At 35.4% G+C, this 26,667-nt stretch overlaps 1 protein-coding gene across 2 annotated transcripts in view; it reads left to right on the plus strand.

Annotated features, from left to right (window-relative positions):
* Positions 1-26,667, plus strand: part of FGF12 (fibroblast growth factor 12) — a 537,500-nt gene that overhangs the window by 491,643 nt on the left and 19,190 nt on the right. For both annotated transcript variants that reach the window (XM_033087389.1, XM_033087379.1), the window contains one exon: positions 20,181-20,379. In XM_033087389.1, coding sequence (XP_032943280.1) covers positions 20,181-20,379 — 199 coding nt within the window. The remainder of the gene's footprint in view (positions 1-20,180; positions 20,380-26,667) is intronic.

Consider the following 26,667-nt stretch of genomic DNA (forward strand, 5'->3'; position numbering starts at 1 on the left):
TGAACCCAAGGTCCATAAGTTTAGTACCTATGTTTCCTTCTGTGCTGTTTATTGTTTCAGGTCTTATGCTTAAGTCTTTGATTCGTTTTTTAATTAATTTTGGTACATGGTGACAGATAGCAGTCCGGTTTCATTCTTTTACACGTGGTTGTCCAATTCTGCCAGCACCATTTATTGAAGAGGCTTTTTTCTCCAATGTATATTTTTTGCTTCTTTGTCAAAAATTGTCTGTCCATATTTATGTGGGTTTATTTCTGGGTTCTCAATTCTATTCCACTGGTCAGTTTTCCATTGGTCTATTCCAGTGTCTGTTTTTCTGCCAATACCATGCTGTTTTGATTATTGTTGCTCTGTAGTACAAACTAAAGTCAGGGAGTGTGATACCTTCAGCTTTGTTCTTTTTTCTTAGGATTGCTTTAGCTATTTGGGGTCTTTTCTGGTTCCATACAAATCTGTTGATTTTTTTGTTCTTTAAAAAATAACACTGGGATTTTGATGGGGGTTACATTAAATCTGTATATTGCTTTGGGTAACACGGACATTTAAATATGTTGATTCTTCCAATCCATGAGCACGGAATGTCTTTCCATTTCTTTGTGTCTTCTTCAATTTTTTTTTAAAAGTGTCTTATAGTTTTGAGCATAGCGTTCTTTCACATACTTGGTTAAGTTTATTTGTAGGTATTTTATTCTTTTTGTTGCAATTGCAAAACAAATTGATTTTTCTTTTTTATTTCTTTTTCTGGTATTCATTGTTAGTATATAGGAATGCAGTGGATTTTTGTAGGTTGATTTTGTAGCCGGCAACATTACTGTATTCGTATATTGTTTCTAATAGCATTTTGGTGGAGTTTTTAGGATTTTCTAAATATATAGCATCATGTCATATGCAAAGAGTGACAATTTAACTGCTTCATACACAAATTGGATGCCTTTTATTTCTTTGTCTTGCCTGATTACTCTGGCGAGGACTTCCAACACTATGTTGAAAAGCAGAGGGGATAGTGGACAGCCCTGTCATGTAACTGAAAGTAGAGCAAAGGGCTTCAGTTTTTCACCATTAATTTTGATATTAGCTGAGGTTTTGTAATATATGACCTCTATTATGTTAAGGTATTTTCCTTCTATACCTATTTTATTAAATGTTTTAATCATAAATGGATTTTGTATATTTTCAAATACTTCTTCTGCATCAATTGATATAATCATATGATTTTTGTCCTTTATTTTGTTTATGTGATGTATCACATTGATGGATTTGCGTATGTTAAATCATCCTTGTGCCCCTAGGATGAACCCCACTTGGTCGTGATGTATAATGTTTTTAATGCATTGTTGCATTTGATTTGCTAGAATTTTGTTTAGGATTTTTGCATCTGTATTCATCAGAGATATTGATCTGTAGTTTTCTTGTTTTTGTGTTATCCTTACCAGGTTTTGGTATCAGGGTAATGTTGGCCTCATAAAATGAGTTTGGGAGTAGTGTCTCTTCTTCAATTTTTGGAAGAGTTTGCGTAGGACAGGTATTAGAACCTCTTTGAAGGTTTGGTAGAATTCACTAGTGAAGCCATCTGGTGCCAGACTTTTGCTTTTGGGAAGGTTTCGGATGACTAACTCAATTTCCTCACTGGTGATCTGTCTATTTAGACTTTTATTCTCTCTCACACTGTAGTTTATATTTCTCTGCACTACTCCAGCTTGTCACACAATGTGGGATTCCCTGGGTCATATAGCACCGCCTACATGGGGGGATGTGGAGAGTTTCTGAGTTCTGAAGCTCTTCCTGCACCAGATTCAGAGCCCATATGTTTCAGTACCTCTGTTTACTCCTGCAGGAATCTGCCCAGATAGGTGGGGATGGTTGTAAGAGGTGGACCAGAACAATGGTGGCAACCACCACCACAGCCAGTCTTGCTTCCATGGCTCCCTCCCCTATGCAGGAACTAGTTGGGCTGCAAATCCATTTCTGTGGACTACAATTCTCAGAACTGCAAATATTCTGTTCTTTTGATCTGACACTGTTACTGATCTGCTTCTAGCACTGGGCAGATGGGGGTGGGGTGGGCCTTGGGAGGGTAGGGAGGGGGCAGCTAGTCTCGGTGCCTAAGCCTTCCGACCTCTACTTGGCAGTGAGGGTTTAAACCACCGTTTTCAGCTTTCTTCTCTCAGTGTTTGCTCCAAGGTCTCTGCCGTGAGCGGTTGTTTCAGTGTGTTATATGCTGTCCCCTAAGTCCTGTGGGCCATAAGCAGAGCCCTAGCAATCTGAGTTCTTCCCTCTCCCGCAGCTGCGGTAGTTCCCGGATGCAGTGAGCTCGGAGCACCAAGCTAGGTCTGCGTCCTGTACCTGTGCGGCCCCATCTCCGCACTTTTCCCTTCCCTCCTCTCCCGCTCGCACAATTTGCCCACCTTTAGATGATTTCAGTAATGGGCCTCTTAGTCTTGCCTGTCTGCTGCAAAGGGAGACCTTTATGGAGTTATAGTTGTTCAATTTGTTGTAAATTCCAGGGGAGATTTCAAGAGGCTCACTTCATGCCGCCATTTTTATGACACCAATGTATTCTTCAAGGGTCGAATACAGTCTCTTCTGGGAAGATCTCCCTGACCCCGATCCTGACTCAAGTAGGAGATTTTATTACTCAGTTTTATGCCTCGCAATATTGTAAATTTTGACTACAAGGGCTGTCCATTAATCTCTATATTATTAACTGATGAGAAAAAGAACAGAATTTAAATGTTAGATGAAAGAATAGGTGGATTATATTATTGTTTCACTGGCTACCCAGGAATTAAGTAACAAAAATGCTATTTTGTCAATCTCACATTAACCTATCTACTTTGGCTGGCCCATCTATAGCTGATTTACATATAAAATATATATTGAACTTGAGAATACAGGCAAACATATGCCTTTTATTGACCTGTTTATGAGAAATTATAAAAAAGTTATACTATATACATTTTTGCCTTTACTCAAATAAAGGCTGTATGTGTCAGAAACTAAAATTGTCGGGTCTAGCATAATATGCCCTTCACATATTATTCTGCTCTCCCACACAGTAGTTTTAAATTCAGCTTTTCAAAAGTTGAATGCTAGAAATTTGCATGCTGATTTTATTAGGAAAAATGGTCAGATTCTATTCAGACTGAATACAAGCTAAATTTGTGAGATGCTGTGTGTGACACTTTGTCACTTGGCTTAAGGTTAAGAGAACATCGTCAGTGTTGAAGTTAGCTTCCAGTGCTGGTCTTTCGCTTTTATAAAATGGTTTAGATAAATTCCAGGTTTTCTTTTAGCTCCATCTCTAATACTCCACACTTCTACTAAGGAGAAGAGAAATTTTAAATGCCAAGCTGCAAAATATCTGAAAAGAGAAAAGACTTTGTGTGAGCATGTCGAACACACTTCAGAGGAAATCAAAGTCAAATACTAACTGCTTATCAACATTTGAACCCCAAACTTTGTTTTTGTGTTTTTCATGGTCCCAGAAAATAGTCTGATCCCTGCTCATTCATCTCCTAAATTTTTTTTTTCATTTTCATTGGTGACATTTTTTATATGAGGTATTTCATTGGGCTTTAATTAGCGTTTCTTAGATTATCAATGAATATGAATATTTTTTTCACACATCTGTCCACACCCTCCACTTTGAAACTTCAGCTTTTTCTCTGTGTCTGTGGAACCCCAAACTTTGAAACTAAAGTTGCAGGAAGGTAAAAAGCATTTGAGGTTAACAGAAAAGGAGATTCAACACATATAAAACAATGGCTTTTCAATTGTTTTTTGAATTGTCAACTCAATTTTTTTACTTTTTTTAAAAAATTTACATAGCAACAGAAAAATCAGAACAGGAAATTAATGCAAATTATTTCCCTTTCAGATAAAGTAGCATTCCACAAAATAAAATTTAAGAGATATTTAATTGATGGTTTTTGTAGTCAGTGATATGAAAATTTTTTTTTATTTCTTTGCTATTTCCTAAAAATGACTTTAATAAAAGTAATTTGTATGAAAGAGGAAGTATAGCCTTCTTACTAATCAACTTAATATGTACAGAACCATATATATATAAATTATGTACACTTCACTAAGTATTAAACAACATTTTTTGCAAGACTTTATGCAAGATAGTGGAGGTATGTAGACATGAACGGTACAGGACCTGTAACATTTTGCAGTATATAAAAAGAATGGGTTTATTCTTAAATTATTTACATATAAATCTGAAAGTATTGGCATCCAAAAGAAACAGTAGCATTCTACTTATATTATTCAAGGCCCGGAATACCATTTATTTGCTTTGCTTAATACATGTTTATGGCTTTTATCAAGTTAAAATATATTGAATTTCAATGTAAATTATTTCTCAATTCAAGAAAGGAATAGTATCTCTTGTAGATGCCCACCATGAAATCGTTATCTTTTGTAAGCTAATATAGAATGTGAAAACAGTGTTGATTCATACCTGTGTTTATTGTGTAATATTGTAGGCTCCTTCAGAACATATTCTCCTGTTTATTTATTTTAGAAATGTTTCTCTCTCTTTCAGATATTTTCTGAAAAAATAAATGGTATTTCCTTTTAGGCAATGGATCTGTTGATTGTTAGTAATAATGGTCAAGTTTCAATAATAAAACAAACCAAAAACAAAAAAAAGAATGATAAAATTCAAACAGTTGGATTCTGAATTTTATTTGCATGTTGGTTCAGTGGTAGATATCTGTATGAGGCTTGATGAACCATTACAAGGGCTATTTCATAAAACTATTACAATTATTTGAAATAGGCTATATTCATCCATTCATTCACTCATTCACAAACATTTATCGAGAGGCTACCAGGTACCAGGTACTGTGCAAGATTAAAGGAGAAATAAGCTAGAGACTCTACTTCAAATAAGTTGTACTTAATAAGGTCCTATTTGCAAATACATAAAATAGGAAACAAAAAGTAAATATTGTGTTAATAGAGCCACATAGATAAATTGGTGTGGTGGGGATCAGAAAAGGAAGAGATGATTTTCAGACAACATGATGAGATTTTGTGAAAGGAGTTTAATTTCAACTAGGTCTTTAAGAATAATTGAACAGTCATTCTCCTTCCATCACCATATATTTGATTCTTTTTATCCTCATCTCCCACCCCCCTCGTCCCTTACCCTCTGGTAACCACTAAACTATTGTCTGTGTCTATGAATTTTTGTTTCTTCATTTGTTTGTCTTGTTCCTTTGTTGTTTTCAGTTTCATATATCACATACCAGTGAAATTATGGTTCTTAATTTTTTCTGTCTTATTTTGCTTTACTAACAACTTGTCACCCCAAAAAAACTTTAATTGAAAAAAAAAGAATACTTGAAAAGAATGAAATCTTGCCATTTGTGACCTAGAGAGTATTAGGTTGAATGAAATAAGTCAGAGAGAAGACAAATACCATGTAATTTCACTTATATGTAGAATCTAAAAGACAAAACAATAAACAAAATGAAACAAACAAACTCATAGGTACAGAGAATAAACTGATGGTTGCCAGAGGGGGATAGGGTGGGAGTCTGGGCAGAAAAGGAGAAGCGGATCAAGAAGTAGACACTCCCAGTTTTAAAATAGCTGGAAAGTAATGTACAGCATAGGGATGTAAAGTACAGCACAGGGAATAGAGTCGATAATATTTTGATAACTGTGTATGGTGACGGATGGTCACTAGACTTATTGTGGTGATAGGTATATAAATGTTGAATCACTATGTTGTACACACCTGAATCTAATATAATATTTTATTCAATTATAATTAAAAATAAAATTTAAAAAATAACTGAGATTCGGATTGGCAGGTACAGATGGGAGAACTTGTCACATGTGAAAGTAAAGCAGAAACAACAAATGAAATATATAGGAGGTCTGGCAGTTAGATTCGTGAACTCAGCCTAGAAAAAGTGCTACATACCTCATTGCTGAATATCACTACAATCACCTTCGAAGTACTCCCCTTAGGAAGCTATGCACCGACGCCAGCACCTGCTCCACCCTTCAAAGCAATTTTGGAACTCTTTTTCTGGAATGGCCATCAGAACTGTCGTCGTATTATCCTTGATGTGCTGAATATCATCAAAATGTCTTCCTTTCAATATTTCCTTTATCTTCCGATAAAGAAAGAAGTCACTGAGGGCCAGATCAGGTGAGTAGGGAGGGTGTTCCAATACAGTTATTTGTTTACTGGCCCAAAACTCCCTCACAGACAGTGCGGTGTGAGCTGGTGCATTGTCGTGATACAAGAGCCATGAACTGTTGGTGAAAAGTTCAGGTCATCTAACGTTTTCACAGAGCCTTTTCAGCACTTCCAAATAGTAAACTTGGTTAACTGTTTGTCCAGATGGTACAAATTCATAACAAATAATCCATCTGATATTTAAAAAGTTTAGTAACATTGTTGCAACAAGTTCGCGAACTTAATTGTCAGATCCCGTGTGTAAACTGTAATGACATTTGTGGGAGATCAAAAGGTATACAATAAATAACCTATTAAGACAGATGTATATGTATGAGCTGATTTAGCAACCTGATGGTAAAGATAGAGAACATGAATTGTCCACATAGGTCTGAATCTTCTTTTTTATGGATTTGTAATCAAACACTATACAAACGAAGTAAGTCAGACAGGGAGATCGGTAGATAAACTTGTATATTTGCAGAACCATTTCATTTGTCTGCCTTTTTTGTTGGGTATGAGAAAATGCTTTGAGTAAGTAACTTGCCACCTTTTTGTTTGCAAAAGGAAATTACTCTAGAATCAAGTCATGAGTCCTGAATCAGGAATGAATCAAACTCAAAATGTGCGTAAACAGGACCATTAGGTAGTAGAGTGGCTATTAAGTTCCAGAGTTCGATGGGCCTGCCCCCATTTTTTTTTTCCAGTTGTTCTCATCCACACATGCCAGGTTCCACTCTGAAGGATACAATCTCTTCTCCATTCATCATCCTTAGTTAAAACCATCAGTCAAGGCTACTTTGTTTTTAACCTGCTTATGTAAAAATGGTACCTCTTTTTGCCTTTTGCCTCCTGATATAGTAGTACCTATGCCTGTTTTATGGAATCGCAAGAGCAAAATATTGTCTACATTCAACATGGCTAAAAACAAAGGGTGTTCATGACAATATGTAACCAAAGTGGCAGCAACTATTATAGTAGTTGAATCACGTGGGTCAGTCATTTGATTAATTGAAAATATGCACGATTATAAGTAAAAGCCTATTTTGCCTGGTCATTCTTATCTATGAAAGGACATAAATCATAACCAGAGCGCGTGGCACAATGAAGGAAGATCTCTGGACTAGAGTATTCCAATCCTGACTCTCTCAGTATCTAGCAGCATAATGTTGATTGTGTCACTTCCTCCCCCTGGAGACCTTAATTTCTTCATCAGGCTAAATATTTGCAGCTCTAAATTTCAAAGATTCTATGTTTATCATAAGGACAGAACTTAGGAACTTCCTTTGTTTATAGTATCTTTTATGAAATCAAACAAGTGTGCTTTTCATCTCTTTGTCTGAATGATCGTACATTCAAATCATGATAGAGGTAAATTGTATTCAATTACCTAGGCCTTTAGAGACCTGCATTAAAGTAAACCAGGCTCCTCTCTCTTCATTCCTCTTTAGTGGTGAATGTGTTTACTTTGAATTACCCTTCTGAGGATTCATCATCACAGCAAGAAGCACTGCAGCAAAGATTAAAAAAAACAAAACAAAACAAAACAAAAAAAACAACAACTAGCTTTTCAGTTCCATCAGGACTGTTTGTCTAGCAGATTATTCTTTAGGCTGTTGAAATTAAAGAGGCTGGTGTGATGGTACATGCCGGCTTGACTGAGACTGAGCAGAACACACCTGTGAGATGTAGTTTTATAGCATTGCTTAGGGATATAATGTCACGTCCCAGTCCACTCAACATCTCCTGCTGGTACCTGCAGGCTACCAGGCTTCTTTCGCTTTGCTCTTTTTAAAACCTTACATTCCTTCCCTGTTAATAAAAGGATTTGTGGTGTCTGCTATACTTCACAGCAACATCCCAGCAATCCTGCATCACAGGTGCTCTGTAGTCATGGTGCATTCCAGCCTGCATTTCCCATTCATTGACCATTACAGTAGTTCCTCACTGAGAAATGTTTCAGTCACTGAGCATTGTAATCACTGCCAGAAAGACGTGTAAATGAAAGTGTAATTTGAACCCAATGAGCAAGCAACACAAGGAAATTCTGGGTTTGTTTCTCCTCAATGACAGTGGGGATAGTTATGTAGCATGCCTACAGTGACACATTACCCCCAATAAAAGCCCTTTGCTGCATATTCACAGGTGAAATGTCATTATCATCTGGAAAGCCCGCTGTTTATGCCCGCTTTGATTAGAAATTTAGGTAGTATTGGAGGAGAAATTCGGGGCCCTCTGAATGAGGGGATTGATGCAAATCATGGAAAGGCTGGAAAATGAAACAAGTAAGGATGAGGATTTTTTAAAAATATATTCCAAGCACTGATGCCCAAGATTATTCTGGTGGTCTAATCACCAGGACGTGAAAGATGGGGTAAGTAATCAGGTTCATTCCCCCCTTCATTCAACTAGTGCATTTGGGGTTCTTTATTTAATATGGGTTTATTGATTTCTTCCTTCAGTAATTTTTCACAAGAAGTACCGTTCCTGTTATATGGGGTCAAGCAATCTTATCCTTGTAGACATGAGGCTTTTGCTTATTGTGTGAGCCTGTGTAAGTAAATTCCCATTTCAGTGTCTCAGTTTTATCAGATTTAAAATACAATTCTTTTAGTAGCTGTACTCTATATTAGAGGTCCGAAAGCCTCATTTAGTTGGTAGGTTAATTTTACTTAACCAACAAGTTTTTTTACCCTTAATTTATTGTTTGAAGCAATAATACATGCAGAGAAAAGTAAGTCTCTTTCTTAATCTATTCTTCAACTATCCAAATCCCTTACCAGGGGGCAAACACCATTACCAACATCTTGTTTATCTTTCAAGAGACTTTCATAATACAAGCAAATACCTATTTGTGCATATACATGGGTATTTAACACAAATGGTAGCTTGTACAAATACATATGTGCTTGCATTATGCATGTGTGTGTTTAATACAAATAGTGATATGTACAAATACACACACACACTTACTGATTACTTCTTTTATTTAACAATGCATCTTGGCGATTTTCCTATAGCAATACATAATGAGTTGCTTTGTTGTCCTCAGTAGCGGTATAATATTCCATTGTGTGGACACACCAAAACTTATTTAACCAGTCCCCTAAGAAAGGACATTTAAATTCTTTTCGGTATTTTTATGTTACAAACATTTTTACTATGAATCTACTCTTGAACATATTCCATTTTGCACGTGTGCTACTATATTTGCAGGTCAGATTCCCAGAAGTGGGTCCAAGTCTAAGTATATTGTAATCTGAGAATTTACTCCCATTTCCTAATAGCACTCCTTTGGCTGCATCCCACAAATTTTGGTTATTTTGTGTGTAATTATTATTATTCAGTTAGAACTATTTTTAATCCCCTTTATGATTTCTCCCTGGATCTGTGGGTTTCATGTAAGTCTGTGGTTTCATTCTGAATATTTAAGAATTTTAAAGATATTTTATTTTTTATTCATTTCTCTTTTAATTTTGTTGCACAGTGAATATACTGTGTAAGATAATCAGTCTTTCGACTTTTCACACGGGCCTACATTTACCTTAGTGAATGTTCCATATGCAGTCAGAAAAATATTCACTCTGCTGTTTGCTGTGGTGGTCTACAATATTAATTACGTCAAGTGGTTTGATAAGACTCAGATTGTCTATATCTTTACTGAGTTTTGCTATGTGTTCTCAAAATTGTTGAGAGAAGAATATTACAACCTAATTATGATGGTGGATGTATTTGTTGTCTCCCTTTAGTTCTGTCACTTTCTGTTTCGTGTATTTTGATGCCCTGTCAGGAGGCACATACATATGGAGGATGATTATGTCTACGTCCTGATGCACTGACCCTTAATCCTTATGCAATGTTTCTTCTTGCCTCTGATAATACTCCTTGTGTTGAAATATCATTTGTTGGATATTAATATATCTACTTTATTACGCTTACTTTTGACTTGGGTATATCTTTTCCATATTTTTACTTTCAATTTCTATGAGACTTAGAGATATCACTGACAAACAGAATACTGTTGAGTTTTGCATTTTTGTTCGGTCTAACAGATTCTACCTTGCAATTAGAGTGTTTATTCTGTTGACATCGAATGTGATGATTGATATGGTTGGGTTTAAATCTACTGCCTTGCTATTGTTTTCTATTTATCTGATCTGGTATTTATTTTTCCATTTGTCTTCTTATTTCTTTTTATTAATGCTTTTTATGTTCCATTGTAATCCTGATACTGGTTTCTTAGTTCTACTCCTTTGTACCATATTTATAATTTTTGCTCTAGAGAGTACAGTGGGGGTTCTTACTTTATGAAAGTCTACTTAGAATTAATATTAAGACACTTTGCATAAAATGCAAGAATCTTAGAACAACATATTTCAATTAAACCCCTGTCCTTCCTGCAATGTCATATGTATGTTTTCACATTATAACCCTCACTGCAATATTATTATTTTTGCTTTAAAATTAAGAGAAGAAAAATTATGTGCTTTTATATTTATGGACATATTTATGATTTCCAGTACTATTTATCTCTTCCTGTGTAACGTAGTTTCCATCTGTTATAATTTCCTTTCAGCCTGAATAACATCTTTTAGCATTTATTATAATTCAATTCTGCTAGAAATGAATGCACTCATTTTGTTTATCTGAAAATATTTTTCAGATAATATTTTCTACCAATTTCTACCAGAATTTCTACCAATTCTGAAGAATATATGCATTGAATGTAAAATTATGGGTTCAGTTTGTTGTTGTTGTTTTTATTTTAGCACTTTAATTACTTCATTCCATTGTCTTCTAGCATCTAGTATTTACCTGTTTGATGTATCTTTTTCTCTTTTCTGCTCTATTTTAATTTTCTTTATCTTTATTTCTCAGAAGTTTGGTTATAATATGCCTGAGTATAGTTTTGCTGTATTTATTCTATTTGGAGTTTATTGAGCTTCTTCAATCTGGATCTGTAGGAATTTTTATTTTTGCCATATCTGATAAATTGTAACCATTATTTATTCACATTTTTTCACCTTTATTTTATTTCTTTTTCTTCCACATAGATTAGAATGTTTGATATTGTGTACACATTACTGAGTTTGTTTCTTTGTGTGTTTTTTGAAATCTTCATTGTCTTTCATACTGTGTCTTTCATACTGGATAGTTTCAATTAAACTGTCTTCAAGTTCATTCATACTTTCATTGCCAATCTCCAGTATATCAATAAATACTCATACATTAGCATTTTTTTACCCCCTCAAACATTATCCTTTTCAGTTCTAAAATTTTTATTTGGTTCTTTTTTTCATCATTTCCATTTTTTTCTGCTGATATTTACTGTTTGTTTACTAATTATGTGTCCTTTTTTCTTTAAGTCCTATAACATTTATAGAAGCTGTTTTAAAATACTTGTCTGTTAATTCTAAATCTGGTTAATCTTGTGATCCTTTCTATTGACTGCTTATATTGTCTTGCTTGTATCCATGTTTTGTCATTTTTATTTTATGTTAGATGTTTGTATGATACGTTACAGAGTACATTGTATTATACTATTACCCTCTGACAAATAGTGTGTGTGTTATTACCCGACATTTAGATAAATAATTAGTAGATGCTATTGATTTTCTCAGGCTGTGTGTGTGGGGGGGGGGCGGGTGTAAGTCTTGACTATTTTGCTTCTGTCGTTAGTCCTGGGGTGGGGGTGGGGGAGCCATAGTTAAGTGTGGTTATTAATCCCAAACTGGCTTTCTGAGGTTTCCAATGAATGTCCAATATGCTTACTGAGATCTCTCCTTTATGGCTTGTCTAGAAGATCAGCGTATCTCAGCCCTGCACAGTCTCTGGGATCTCCATTCAGTTCGAAGTCCTGCAGTTGCTGTTCTCTGCTAGGCTTTGAGGAATCTCATCCTGAGCATGTACAGTCTATTGATAAGCCCAGGATCCTTAGGGAATTTCCATACAGTCTCCTGTTCCCCATTCTACCAGGTTCTTTCTCTGGAAACTTACTCCACACATTCAAGGCCTTTAGCCCTCCCAAACTCCAATTTCTGCTACCTCAGCTTAAAACAACCCAAAGTGCTATATACTTCACCTTTCAATTCCAGGGTTGAAAATGGCCCTTTGCAGTAAGGCAGGGTTAATGTGGTGCTTACCTCATATATTTTCTTTCTCTGAAAGATCAGAACCCTGCAAGTGTTGTCAAGTATCAGGAAACTGTTGTCTCATATATTTTGTCCAGTTTACAGTTGTTTACCGGAGGGAGTTAGGTTTGATACCAGTTATTCTGACTTCCTGGAAGTTGACACATGGAGTTTTTAAAACTGGGAAATTTCATGTGAAAAACATACTTCAAGCCTTAGTTGATGATTTCTGGGGACCTTTAGAGTATTAAAAATGACATTCCAGAAAAAGTATTCCAATGTTTTAATTGAAATATGGGAATTTGAAAATACCTTCCCTTTCATTCTTAGCCCTAGGAAGGAAAACAGAGACTGAGGCACCAGAGGCACACATCCTCTTTCATGAATGTGTGGCGAGTATTCAATGTAGTTACCTTGATTTTCAAACTCAGCCATAGTGGGGCATTTGATGATGCCCTGTGTACATGCTCACTTCATAAGAAGCAATGGCCTTTTTAGTGGAGAATTGCACTGTTTCCCCAATAGCTGCTGTCTGTCTCTAGAACATTCAGACTCTTGGAAATCATTTTGATGATAACAGTGAATTGTAGTGTGATATATGCTCTCACCTACTGGCCTCTCACTTCCCACTCCCACTCCACTTGTATACTTGCAGGCTTCTGGCTAGAGGCTAAGTCAAATAGCTGGTGGTGTTATGCCTCATTAGGAGGTGTTAAAAACCTGAAAGTTACATCACTTATCCCAGATTCATATCAAAAACATGTGTGTGTTACCTGCCCTGGAGTTGGCTCCTACTCCTGGCAACCCTATGAATGAGCGATGTCTACAATGTCCTGTCCTCAACGGCATTGCTCAGCTTCTACTGTAAACTCTTGCCTATGGCTTTTTTTTTTTTTTTTTAATGCAGTCAGTCCATCTCACATTTGGTCTTCCTGCTGCCCTCTGTTTTTCCCAGCATTGTCTTTCCCAAAGAACCCTGCCTTCTCTTGATGTGCCAAAGTAGGACAGATATAATTTTGTCGATGTTTCAGGCTTAATTTGTTCTAGGACTCATTTTCCTGGCACTCCATACGTTAAGCTCCCAGATAACACCACATTTCAAATTAATTGATTTTTTTTCTTATCAGCCTTCTTCAGTGTCCAACTTTCACATGTGTACATAGTAATTTGGAATACAAGGGTGTTTGCACAGCAAACAGGAAATGTGCTTTTGTACATTTAAAAAAGTTTAGGAAAAAATACAAAATAAGCGGTCCTTTGTGTCTGGCATATGTTTGAGAACTCAGTAATTTTTACATATCATTGGGAGACTCATTAGTCATAATTCTATAATAGCAAAGTTTATTTTCTTTGATTACATTTTCTTTTAGTTTTTACATTTTGTTTTCTTAATAATAATATATTATCATCATTTTTGGTAGGTAAGCACTATTTTTGAAATAATATTTTTATATTGACCTTTAATTTCAAGAAATTATTTATTTGATATGAATGATAAAGCTATGGAAGACTTAAGTCAAAATGGACATTTGATGTTGCCTAGTTCAAAAAACATTTCTCTTTTACATTTAGGGGAACAGGGAACCTGAGAAGGAAAGTGCTTTTCCCAATTTGAACACAAATTAGAGATATGCAAAATTAAAAATCCAGGTCTCATGATGTCTTTTCACCAAATTATTTTGTTTGAATAAGTTGTGGGTTTTTTTTCTTTTTTTTTAAATTCCAAGAACAGTTTAGAATACAAGGGAAATATAACAATGATCGTGCTTACAATTGTGGAACTTAAACAGATTCATGTGTAATATAATGTCAGGCTGTGTTATGAAGAAAAAAGCAAGGTAAAGGATTAGAAAGTGACTGGAGGAGGTGCTAAATTATGTAAGGTAGTTACGGGAGGTCTCTGAGATAGTCACATTTGAGCAGTGATCTGAATAAAATGAGAGATCAAGCTGTGTTAATATCGAAGAGGTTTTCAAGAACAGAGGTTATCACTTGCGAAGGACTTGAAATGGGTTATGCTTGTTTTTGTGAAACAGTAAGGAGACCAGTGGCTGCAGTGCAGAAATGAGTGTTCATTCATTTCACATTCATCCCATGGATTATTACAGGCAGAGCAGTAAGGAGGAAATGGGGATCTGCAAAGAATAGGATAAAGATAAATCATAATTATTGTACCATTTAATTATCTTACCTGTACAGGATTATACAAGTCATGTATTTCTACTTGAGTTGGAAAACATACATTTTGCAGGTAAAGCTATGAGGAGCAAAGGTGGTTGTAAGTGAATCACATAACATTCTTTACTTACCAAAAAATGTATGGACTTCAATCTAAAATGTTAAAATTTTTAAAGTTATAATATGTCAAAGACTTCCCTGTAAAAGAAATAATGTCAAATAATGGTATAGGTCTTTATAGGCATTAAAGAGCTTTCACGAGTGTTATATAATTTGATCTTTATAGCCCCATGAGGCTGTAGTAAATGTGTCTTCAGTTTGCAGTAGAGAAAGTTGAGGTTCAGAGAGGTTAACTGGTTTGCCAAAGATCAGTTTGACAATTTTGAAAATAAACCTGACATTTGGAGAATCCAAATGATTTTCCAGAAACTATTTATTGTGCATGTTTCCATGTGTTATGGGCAATTCTCTTTTTCTATTCTGTTCATTTTATATTTTGATATTATTATTAGTATATTAGTTGGTTTTAACATAGGCAGTTTTATAAGCACAATTTGTTAAAGGAAGCATTTAAGCATGTGCATTACATAATCTCCTACAATAAAAAATGAGAAGTAGAATAAATGAGTGGGAGAGAGAATGGAAAATATTTTTCCTTGAATAAGTTATGTGATCCAAAAATGTTACAGTTTCATCTTAAACAAAATTTGTCTGCAACATGTGAGTAAATGATTGTTATTTGTATAAAATTGCCATGATCATACGTTCTCTCATTATGTGAGAAAACCTTGGTTTTAAAAGAAGGACAGTGATTTGGGGAAGTAATTTTTCAGTCATTTTACTGAATCTTCACCACATTTTTTGACCCTTGTATGGATTTTTTTTGTTGATAAATAACACACATTAAAAAGTATGCAAGTCATGATAGAGCTCAATGAATTTTCATAAAGTGAACACACTCATTTAAGAAGCTCCCAGATGAAGAAATAGATCATTACTAGCACCCAGAGTCATCCTCAGGCTTGATCTTAATAACCACCCTCCGTGAACAAAAGTACCAGTGCCCTGAGTTCTACCACCAAATAGATTAGTTTTACCTGTTTTGAGCTTTATGTAAATGGCATCATATAGTATGGAGCCGTCTGTTTGTTTTTTTGGCTTCTTTTCCTCCACATTATGTTGATGAGAATCATCCATATTGTTGCTTATAGTTGTAGTCTGTTTATTCTCACTGCTGGGTAGAATCTTATTTCTGAATACACTACATATTCCATTCTACTACCGGTGGTCATTTGGGTTATTTCCAGTTTGGGGCTATTATGAATAGGATATTTGTCATCTGAATTGAAATGGGTGGGTGACCTTAACACTCGAGGACAAGGCTAAGGTGAAAAGCATTTGGAATGTGAAAACAGTTGGTCACATGATAATTTGTACGATGTTAAAACTAAAAAGGCTGTGCAAACGCTACTAAAAGAGGGAGTGCTCAAAAATAATCTCAAAACACTATCAAAGGTCATATTCATATTCCACTGAAATCACGGTCAGCTTTAGATGAACACATTTAAGATTGGAAAGATTTTGGGATCATAAATGTGAAAAATAAACCTTCCCAATTCATATATCTGCATACAGGCTGTACATGTCGGGATGTTTCTATTTCATCAGCAATCATTTCTATAAGCCTTGCTATGTACCTACATTGAACTGAAATTTTAGGATTGTAGATATAAACAAGTACAATGTTTTTCAAAAGAAAAAAAAACCTCCGTATTTTACTAGTTACTCTGTTTTCATTATATGCTATGATCAAGCTAGTCTAATAGTTTGATCTTTGGCTCCAAGCCTACCTTCTCTATCCATTACATTTGGTTTATTGTCATTCTGAACATATTTTTAATAACCTCAGAGCCTCATCCCACTGTGTGTATATATATATATATATATATATTTGTCCAAGTCTTTGCCAAAAGCTTTAGATGATTTAAAAATATATATGTGTGTGTGTGTATGTGTAATTTGTTTTAGCTATAGTAGAGACAATCAATGTAGGATAAAGCTTAACATTTGGCATAGGGTCCTGGTTGCTGGAACAGATATAAACATCTATGACAAAAGCATAGAGTTGTCTAGTTACATGATTAATTGTATTTTCTTGCTTTAAGAAAAATCTTGAGATGAATAATGAGTTGGAGTTTTTGTAAATTTTAAAGTTTGCACCATACTTCCATATTCATCATATTATTTTCCTTATAATAACTCAATTTACAGTTGAAGATATGAAATTCAAAGAAGATTAACCATTTACATAAAGTCCCACAGCTAGTACTTTTGGATCCAGAAGCAAAACCCTCATTTTCTTTACTCCAGGTATAGGAAGGACTCTTGACTCCTCATTCTACAAAAAGAGTGATAATAGCAAACATATTGTAACTTTTTTGATGCCCAACTCCATACTCAAGTTGTGTACATATTGTGAAGGCTGCATATAGAATGATTGACTAAGCCACCTCTGGGTTCTTAAGGTTCCCCTCCCCATTTCTTGGAGTCTACCTGTCCCAAAGAGTGTTCGCAATAAGTTCTGCCATTTTTCCCCCCTGAAATGTCTTATCCTGGTCAGGTATTAGCAGTTGCCTCACTTCTGAATTTTGACTCTGCGTAGCTCCTTTTTGAATGATATTAAATGGGATACTCCACTTGACTTTTCATTTCTGATTAGGACCGGCGTGCTGTGTCTGAGATCCCCATTTGCCACCTTAGAAGTCCAAGGCCCAATCACTACCTAATGCTATTCCTGGCTTGTGTCCCCAGGAATTCAGCTCCTGCCCAATATCTGGGACTTTTGCTATACCAGCAACAGACTAAATAATTGTGAAACTAAACGGAAACCTAGGAGTTCATTATTTATTAAATAACAGTGTTATTATTCTCACGTATAGAAGACAACATAGTAATTGTACCTGGTGGACGTGGTTTTTATGATGGCTCGCCTTGAATCAACAGCTTGGCATCCAAAGTAGGCTTGGTTATGCAGGAGGAACGCAATGTGTGGCATTGGGAAAAGTACTGAACAAGTAGCCAGGGACGCATGGTTCTCGCCCAGGGTCTGGATCTGCCTCTAACTTCCTATGACTCACAGAACAGTTTCACTATCATGGACTTCAGTTACTTTGTTAAATAAAAGCACATTAGTTTGTTTTTAAAAATATAAGTAATAAAATCAGTGCTAAATTTGTAGCATGTTCTAAATCTTTTAACCTAGTCCTAGAAGAAAGCCAGAATTTAAAATAATCTTATAAATTGAATCTGAATCACTTTGATTCTACTAATTTTGTAGTGATTAAACTCTGTCCTAGTAATATTGAGACAAGGTCACAGAACAGTCCGTTTTCCAACAAACAAGACCATCATTTACTTCTGTGTTGACAAATAAGGAAGATACAGTAGTTCCATGCTTTCTTCTCACTCTCTGTAGTCACTTTGTTTCTCAGATTCTTTTTTATTAGGCTACAATTCATATACCATAAAGTTCATATATAAAAGTGTATACTTAAGTGTTTTTTCCCCCCACAAAATGCAAACATCACTGCTATCTAATCCCAGAACACCTTCATCACTCCAAAAAGCAGTTCCTCTCTATTTACACCAGCCCCCACCCTAACTCTTGGCAACCACTAATCTATTTTTTGTCTCTGGATTTGCGTATTCCGGATATTTCACATAAATGAAATCATACAACATACGGCCTGTTGTGTCTAGCATCATGTTTGGAAAGTCATTCCATGTCGCCCCGTGAATCAATATTCTATTCGTTCTTATGGCTGAATAATATCCCGTTGTTTGCATACACCACAGTTTATTTGGCTATTCATTCATTGATAGGTGTTTGAATTGTTTCCACATTATGAATAATGCTGCTATGAACATTTGCGTACAAGTTTGTGTGTGATCAGATGTTTTCATTTTTCATACCTAGAAGTAGAATTTCTGGATCATATGGTGATTATATGTTTAGCCTCTTGCGAAACTACCGAACTATTTTCCATGGCTGCTACATTGTTTGCATTCCCACCAGCTCTGTATGTTGCAGTTTCTCCACATCCTCACCAACACTTCCTATTGTCCATCTTTTTCATTATAGCCGTCATGGTGGTTGTGAAATGGTACCGCATAGTCACTTATGTCTCATTCTTAACCCACTAGGTTTACTTAAAACAGAGTATTCTGTGACATAGTTTTATCATCAATATAATTATCATGATTATTGGAATTGTTATTACTATTATTATCATTTTAATGTCTACAATCCCCTTTCCATTCCCCTTCCCATTTTTTCTAGTCTCATTTCTTGGTCCGTAATGTTAGAACCATTTGTAACCAACAGAGCCCCTTAAGCAGTATCTTTTATCACTGAAAGCCTTCATTAGTCCCCACAGATGCATCACTGTAGCTCTCTGCAAATGAAGCCCGGGAATTAGGGAGTAACACCTCCAAGGATGTGGTTTCAACCAGTTTTAGTCCCACAAATCCTTCAGTAACTTTAGTTGTAACATTAAATCACTGGGACTTGTATTGAAAGGGTTACAAGGAAGAGAAACTTCCAGTATGCAGTGAAGACAATGGTGACGACTGCGAATATATTTGACACGTAGGATTCTTATTTACTTACAGCTGAAGAAGATGTTATTCACACGTATTTTTCTTCTGCTTATCTCCAAAGGGGAGGAATTTCTTCTTAATGTGAAATTCATTTAGTTGATTTGGCATGTTAGGATTTTATTTTATTGTATTTATTACAAAATCTCATCATAAGTCACTAAACAAGACTCAGGCAGAAAAGGGGAGCTAGAGTGGCAGTGATTGTGAAGCAATAAATGTGAGTTCTGATGGTTTGCAGAAATTTTTTCAGTGTAACTTTGAATTAACCACGTAAGTTTTTGTTTGTTTCACTTGTCAAATGCTGGAGTTTAAATAGAAGATTTTTCAGGATACTTATTGAATTAAAGCTCTCATTCTATGTTTCATTGAAGATCAGACAATGTAATAGTAATATTTTTATCTACTACTTATTCCTGTGTATCTTTACCTGAAATTTTGATGACTAAAAAAAAAAAAAAAAAAAAAAAAAAAAAGAGTGTTCCCAAGAGATTAAAGGGAAAGTTACTAACATTCTCAAAGAGATAATAAGTATATGGTGATTTTATGGAACAAACTTTGGCTGAGTAATACATTTTAATATATCTATAATAGTCCCTTCAAAAGCATCTTGTGAGCCTGTGTGTGCTGTGGTTGTGTTTGATTTTGATTCCCAGGGATACATTTTACATGCTAAGGGCCACTGAAATGTGCAATGGCCGGTCTCTTAAATGTACAAAACATTATCCCGGGACAGAGTTTGGACCTGGGTACAGTCTTGATATTAGCCCAGTGAGTGACTCCAGCCTGAGCAATTGTGCTCTGTAGAGTAAAGGCTGTTCAGAAAGGAAATCTGGTTTCTTGATTGTGCATGGTGAGTATTTATCACCAAGGGCTGATGATAGAATTTACGTGCAGTTAGTTGCCTCTCATTTGTTCTTAACAGAGGACCTGTATTTCAGGTTCATTGGATTTAAGCATTTGCTGATTCATTTGAAAATCCTTTCTCTCATTTGCATTTTCTTTTTTGTCTGCAGGATATTTTCACTCCGGAATGCAAATTCAAAGAATCTGTGTTTGAAAACTACTATGTGATCTATTCTTCCACACTGTACCGTCAGCAAGAATCAGGCCGAGCGTGGTTTCTGGGACTCAATAAAGAAGGTCAAATTATGAAGGGGAACAGAGTGAAGAAAACCAAGCCCTCGTCACATTTTGTACCAAAACCTATTGAAGGTATGAAATGAACTTCTTTTCTTCTTTAGACCCTTATCAGTGTGTTTATGCCAATTGTACCCCTGATGCCCTCACTCAGTAGAGTTTGCTTAGAATGCAAAATATCAGAACAAAAATTCAAAAAACATAACAGTACTTCATAATGTAAAATAAGAAAATTATATTACAAATACTTGACACTTTGAAAAAACTGCTTGATATTTGGGAAACTAGAAAATTATTGAAAGTAAAAAGTAGATACTACTTGGAATGTAATTTCCTTCTTTTTTCTACACAATAATTTAATTTCTTTGGCTACACCCTTGAAAAACCAACAGTATTATTATAGTGCTTTACAGTTGTCAAAAGCCTTTAGAAATATGTTTATATCTTAATATCTACATCCTCGTGAGCACATTTAACAATATAATGTATTAATCTTTCTTTGTATTTTTTGAGGAAATAACATAGTATGCATTACTTTGATTAATAAATTTTATCTTCAATTGAGCCTATAACCTACCGTCCCTTCATCATTAACTACAGTTATAATAGTTATATATCAATTAATATTTAATATATGACTTATTTCAAATTGAGCAGTGGAATAAATAATTTTATGCTGAGGGAACCCATTTTTGGCAACTACTTTCTTAAATAAGATGAGAATGTGCCATCGGAGTGACCACATTTACTGCATTCAGACAAGATTTTTAATATAGTCTCAGAAAGCAGCAGTGGTCTAAACATATATTAACATAACATTCTTCTCCTAAATGTCACATATTGTAATCACTTAAAACATTAGTTCAGCCTCCTTGTCTGATGAAATGAGAAAATTGAGGCAGTGCATTGCAATGTATTATGCATTTTATTTATATATGACTAGTGTGGACACTTGGCCCTGTCCAAAATGTGAGAGATATTTGGTCCACACCACAAGGTCCTTGATAGTTGGTCCTTTCCAAAACGTCTATGGAGACATTTGGTCCATGCCAACCAATCTACCCTACCGCAGCCCGTGCACCATCAGCTAGGCTACCAAGGCAAGGAGGGTTATTATCGGCCATACAACCACAACACAATTATTGGACCAATAAAACAGGATAGTATTTTTTATATATTAATCCTGTAAACCAAAAGTCTAAATAAATGTGATGGGCTATCTGAACCCAGAGATGTTTTCTAAGTGTGGACATTTTAGACAAGACCAAATATTAAGAACCATTTGACATGAATCAAATATGCTTGTGGACATTTTGAACAGGACCAAATATCAAGGATCTTTTGGTATGCTATTCCTATCCCCTAAATATCTACAACGTGCAGTCAGATCAACCAATGCAAGGACCTAATGCCTGTTGCAGAGTGCATATGATAGTAACAGTCAAAAAAACAATTGTTAAATCAATACTATGTTCATAGCTCCTAGTTTCTCTCAAGCCTCGCTTCACACCCTGTGCTTTTAATCACACAAAACTGAACTTTCTCTTCTGCAATTTATTTTCACTAATTTGGACCCCATGTATTTTTTCCCCCTCCCCTGCCCACAATTTCTATCTGCTATGTGCCTGGAAAATGTCTTGTTAGTCCTTGTCAAAAAGTAATTTAAGAGTCAATACTTCTGTGAGGACCTCCCTGACATTCTTCAAGTGTAATTAAGCATTCTGTTAGTGTATCGTTGTATACATTTCTCTCCCCTAGAAATTGTCACGTTGTGTTAATATTAAATGTAAGTATTTACCATTCTGTCTCCTCTTATCCATAGTTAGCTCACTTTTTGAATGAAAGACCATGTTTTATTTTTTCTCATATCTCCTTGTATCTTGTATATTACCTGGCATATCACAGAGATATTCAATAGTCAGTTGTCAAATGCCGTGTTTCCTGAAAATAAGCCCCAGTTAAGATCTCAGCCAGACGGATGCATTTTAGTACGTTATGACGATGTTCCAGAAGAAGATGACATGACTGTAATTGAATAAATGTAGATTGTTGTACATGAAATATAAGACATCCCCTGAAAATAAGTCCTAATGGAGCAAAAATTAATATAAGACCCGGTCTTATTTTCAGGGAAACACGGTAAGTGTTATAAGTGAACACATGCATGAACAAATGAATGAATAGATAAGGATAAAGACAAAGAACTACATGCTCCAGAGAACTTTATAATATTCTTAGAGATATGAAATGTCTACTCTAATGTAAAAAAGTGATATATTACACATTGCAGGAAATGCTGCTGGGGTTTAGGGAAATAGCTATCACTTCCACCAAAAGAAAGATATTGAAAAGACTATATTTAATCGTACCTTGAGGCCGAGGCTTGGTTCAGATCGTTTGAGAAGAGAAGTGGGGATTAAGCAGGACAAAAACACTCTAGAAGCATTGTGAGCACAGGCAGGAAAATGCCTGCTTGTAGTGTACCTAAAAAATAGATAATATTTTCCATGGGAAAATATATTGATCCTAAAAATGACATTTTTGACAAATTTTGCCTTCAGCTATGGCATCATTTTTATTTGTGCATTTAAGTTGATTTTTTTGGTTATTATAAAAGTGGTATATGCTTATTGACAACTTTAGGGAAATATAAAGGAAAAGGAGACTATCTTATGTTTTATTCATTCCTTTTATGCATAATAATGTTACTGCTTTCCTGACCTGCTTTCATTCTATATTTATTGCTACAAACAATGTGGGAAATACAAATGTGGGAAGAGATCACTAGACATTTCTAGTTGTGTACGTTGAATTAGGTTTGTTGCATAGAACAGAACAACCATATTAAGAGCAGCTTAATCATAGAAAGGTTTATTTATCTCTCACAAACCAAATCTAGATACCAGCTGTCCAGGGCTGGTACTGCATCTTCCCAATTGTTTGGGGCCTTGGCTGTGTCCAGCTTTAATGCCTCTCTTCCTAGTGTACAACTGTGCATTGCACTGTCAGCACAACCACATACAGTGACCCTGGGTCTGCCCTCATCCCCATGACCCAACCAGCATCCTCACTGCAGTCAGAGGGCAGAGGAAGGGATGAAGAAGATGGAGGCAAAAGCCTCCGCCTGTATTTTCTTCAAGGGGCTCCCCATTAGCTGCCATATGATACGTGCATTCCACCGAATACAACCCAGTCAGGTGGCCACACTTAGGTGCAGGGAAGACTAAGAATGTAGTCTTTTTTTTTTCTGGATCGCTACATAACAAATAAATAGTTATTTTGGGAGAATGACAGAATGGAACTGGGACAACTAAGAGCCTCTGCTTTAGCCTGCCATCATCTTAAGAACAGCTCAGATTTCCTCATTTTCTCATTGACAACTTTTGGTTGATTGTTTTTTGTTTTTCTTTTTAACTCATGCTTTAGGGTGGTTTTCCTTTTATTCTGGGACAATAATAAGATCCATTTTAAATCATATTTACTAATACTTGGATTTGCTTCCAAGGCTCTTTGTCTCGCTAGATTATGGGAATGAAACTTGAGTGTGAAGTATATAGAATATGATGAGGGTCACTTCCAAAAATGAGAACAAGACTGTGATTGATTTCAGACCAAAGACTTTAATTCCCTAGAAATGTCTTTGCCTTTTGTGTTTGAGAGAAAGTTTCACTCTTTTGAACAATATTAGCTAACAGATAAATGCTTGCTTTGTACAGTTATTGTACTAAAGCATGTCTCAATTATTACCTTTCATTTTTAATTCTATTTCTACCAAGTAAGTTCTAGTACTATCCCCATTTTACAAATGTAGAAGCACAGAAATATTAAGTAATTTTTCTCAAATCAAGCAGCTTGCAAGTGGCAGAGCCAAAATTCAAACCTTCTATTTTAATCTTGAATATGCTTACTTGCTCCTTAGAAATAAAAGCCCTTTTAGATTCATGGAGACCTCTGTGCTCTTATGTTGTAACTTACCTGATACATACGAAATTGGTCCATTCCCTTATGCTTCATCTGTACTTTGATATCATTATTATAATACAAAAAAATATTTGAACAATCACCCAATGACTTTCCATGCAGTTATATTTTATATCATTAAATGATTTCTACAGGTTACCATTATTTTCAAAGATGTGTACACTTGAAGTTTTGTTAGGCATTATTCTTAGGAGAACATTTTCTCCCTGACTAGATCCCTAAACTGCTCTTGGTACCACTAGTATCACTACTATTGCTAGTCTTACTCCTTCTAGATACAATTTATCAATTTACCATTTGCTAGACATATTGCACATGCTATCTTCATTAAACCTCACAACAGCCATATGTTATTTATCCTCATTTTATAGATGAGGAAACTAACATTTAAAGTAATTAAGTAACCTGTTTAAGATCACAGGGCTAGCTCGGTAAATACAAAACCAGGACTACAATCTAGGCAGCCGCCTGCCAATATCTGTGCACCTAGCCCCTACACGTACTGCTCTTCTGTGTGAAGCAAGCCTAGGGATAGGCAAATACTCAGAAAAGTCACCAAGAGCAAAGCAGAAATGTTATACGATAATACAACTTGAATAGTAAGCTGGTTCTAAATTGTGCAAAGTTGAGACAGGTAGGTATACATGACGTGACAATACACATTCATGTTGGTAGATGCTCAGATAGGATAGTTTTGGGGATGCCATGTTAAAACTAGGCAAGAAAGAATTAAGAATACATTACTTCTTTTAAATGCCCCTCCTTTGTGAAGGGAATTGGCCTCTTATGGGGGAAAACCAGAGTAGGATTTCCCCCTGTTGTTTGTTGTTTTATATTGGGGTTTTTTGTATTGTTTGTTGTTGTTGTTGTTGTTTTTGTTGTTGTTTTTCAAATAGGTCTGCCTGTTTTTCAGTCTTGCTGGTGATACAGTTTTGAATGTCAGCATTCCCAAAATTCAGCTCTGCCAGTTTAAGGATCTTTGGGTCCTGCACTGATTGCACGATAATACAGTGATTATCCACCAGCCTCTTTCTCTGCACAGCTTCACCCTCCACCCTGTGTTTAGAACATAGGAGGTGTTAATGAGGGGCTGCAAGGACATCTGTTAGACAGATGGGTAGACTTGATATTTAAACCCATCACCATATGCATTACACACAAACCTCCACTTACTTGGGTCCCCTTCCCCTGGAATTTAAGACAACAGCACAGCTTTCATGATTCCCAATTTTGCCCTTTTAGAGCATTGTTCACACTACAGATAAGCAACTCCCCATATTTAAATTGTCTGGGTGGTGACCTCCCCTTTTAGCTATAGATAAAGCAGCTGAATAATCTTTGACAAAGAACAAGATACAATCTCCTCTTATCACGTTCAAGAAGCTTATTATTTAGCGCCTGCAGATGGTTGGGTATTCAGAATCTAGTTCCTTCCTCCTGAAAAAAGTGTGTATACTTTCTAAAGATTTAAGCTTCAAGAACTTAATCCTGGAGAAAGAAATATGGTTCCAAAATAAAATTAGTATCAATTGAGAGCCATTGCTACTTCAGTCCCAGTAGTATAACGTAGTGTATACTGCTGGGTTATGATACAGTGGTTCCCAAACATCTGAATCAGAGCCATTGGAGTGTTCTTAAATTCTGTCAATCCTTAGATCAAATCTCCAGTATTTTGATGTATTTATTTATGACCTAGGAATCAACATGTTTAAAAACCTCTTCAAGTGATTGTAATGGAAACCAGGTCTGACACTCAGTGTATTAAACTAAATTTGTGGTTTTTAGGCTTATTTTGGTCAAATCTGGACATAGGCAATTATTTAGATGTACTCAAATTATTGTGATCAATATATTGGATTAAGCCTAATCAAACATAGGGTAAATTGTCACTCTGACACCTTGGAATTAAATATATTAAACATGTTACACTTTTACATTTTTATATTGCTCTTAAGATGGTTGTATTTCAGTGGTGGATTAAATTACCGTATGGAGTTAGCAGTGGTAATGCCAATTATTTTACTAAATTGATCACTGAGAAAGAGTAACCTAATAGAAATGACTTAATCATGGATAAATAAATGTCTAATTCTTCTATAAAAGTTTTGTTAATGGTTTTCTAAGTAATTTTGAGAAAACATTTTTTCTTCAACCTTGGTAGTCTCTGAAGACAAAGTCGATAATAAATTCCATCTGTTTCATATAAATAATATGAAGATTAGACATTATAAGAGAGTTGGATTTCTCAAATCTATAAGATCAGTGAAAAGTGCCTTTTTTATCTTCTCTTGGAAATTGGACACTTTCACTGTGTTACGTACTGGAGAAATGCTATGAGGGGTGGCATTGAATAAAGGATTAGAAACAATGAAAACTGAATTT

The sequence above is a fragment of the Rhinolophus ferrumequinum genome, chromosome 2, assembly GCF_004115265.2.
Source record: "Rhinolophus ferrumequinum isolate MPI-CBG mRhiFer1 chromosome 2, mRhiFer1_v1.p, whole genome shotgun sequence".
Taxonomy (NCBI): Eukaryota; Metazoa; Chordata; class Mammalia; order Chiroptera; family Rhinolophidae; genus Rhinolophus; species Rhinolophus ferrumequinum.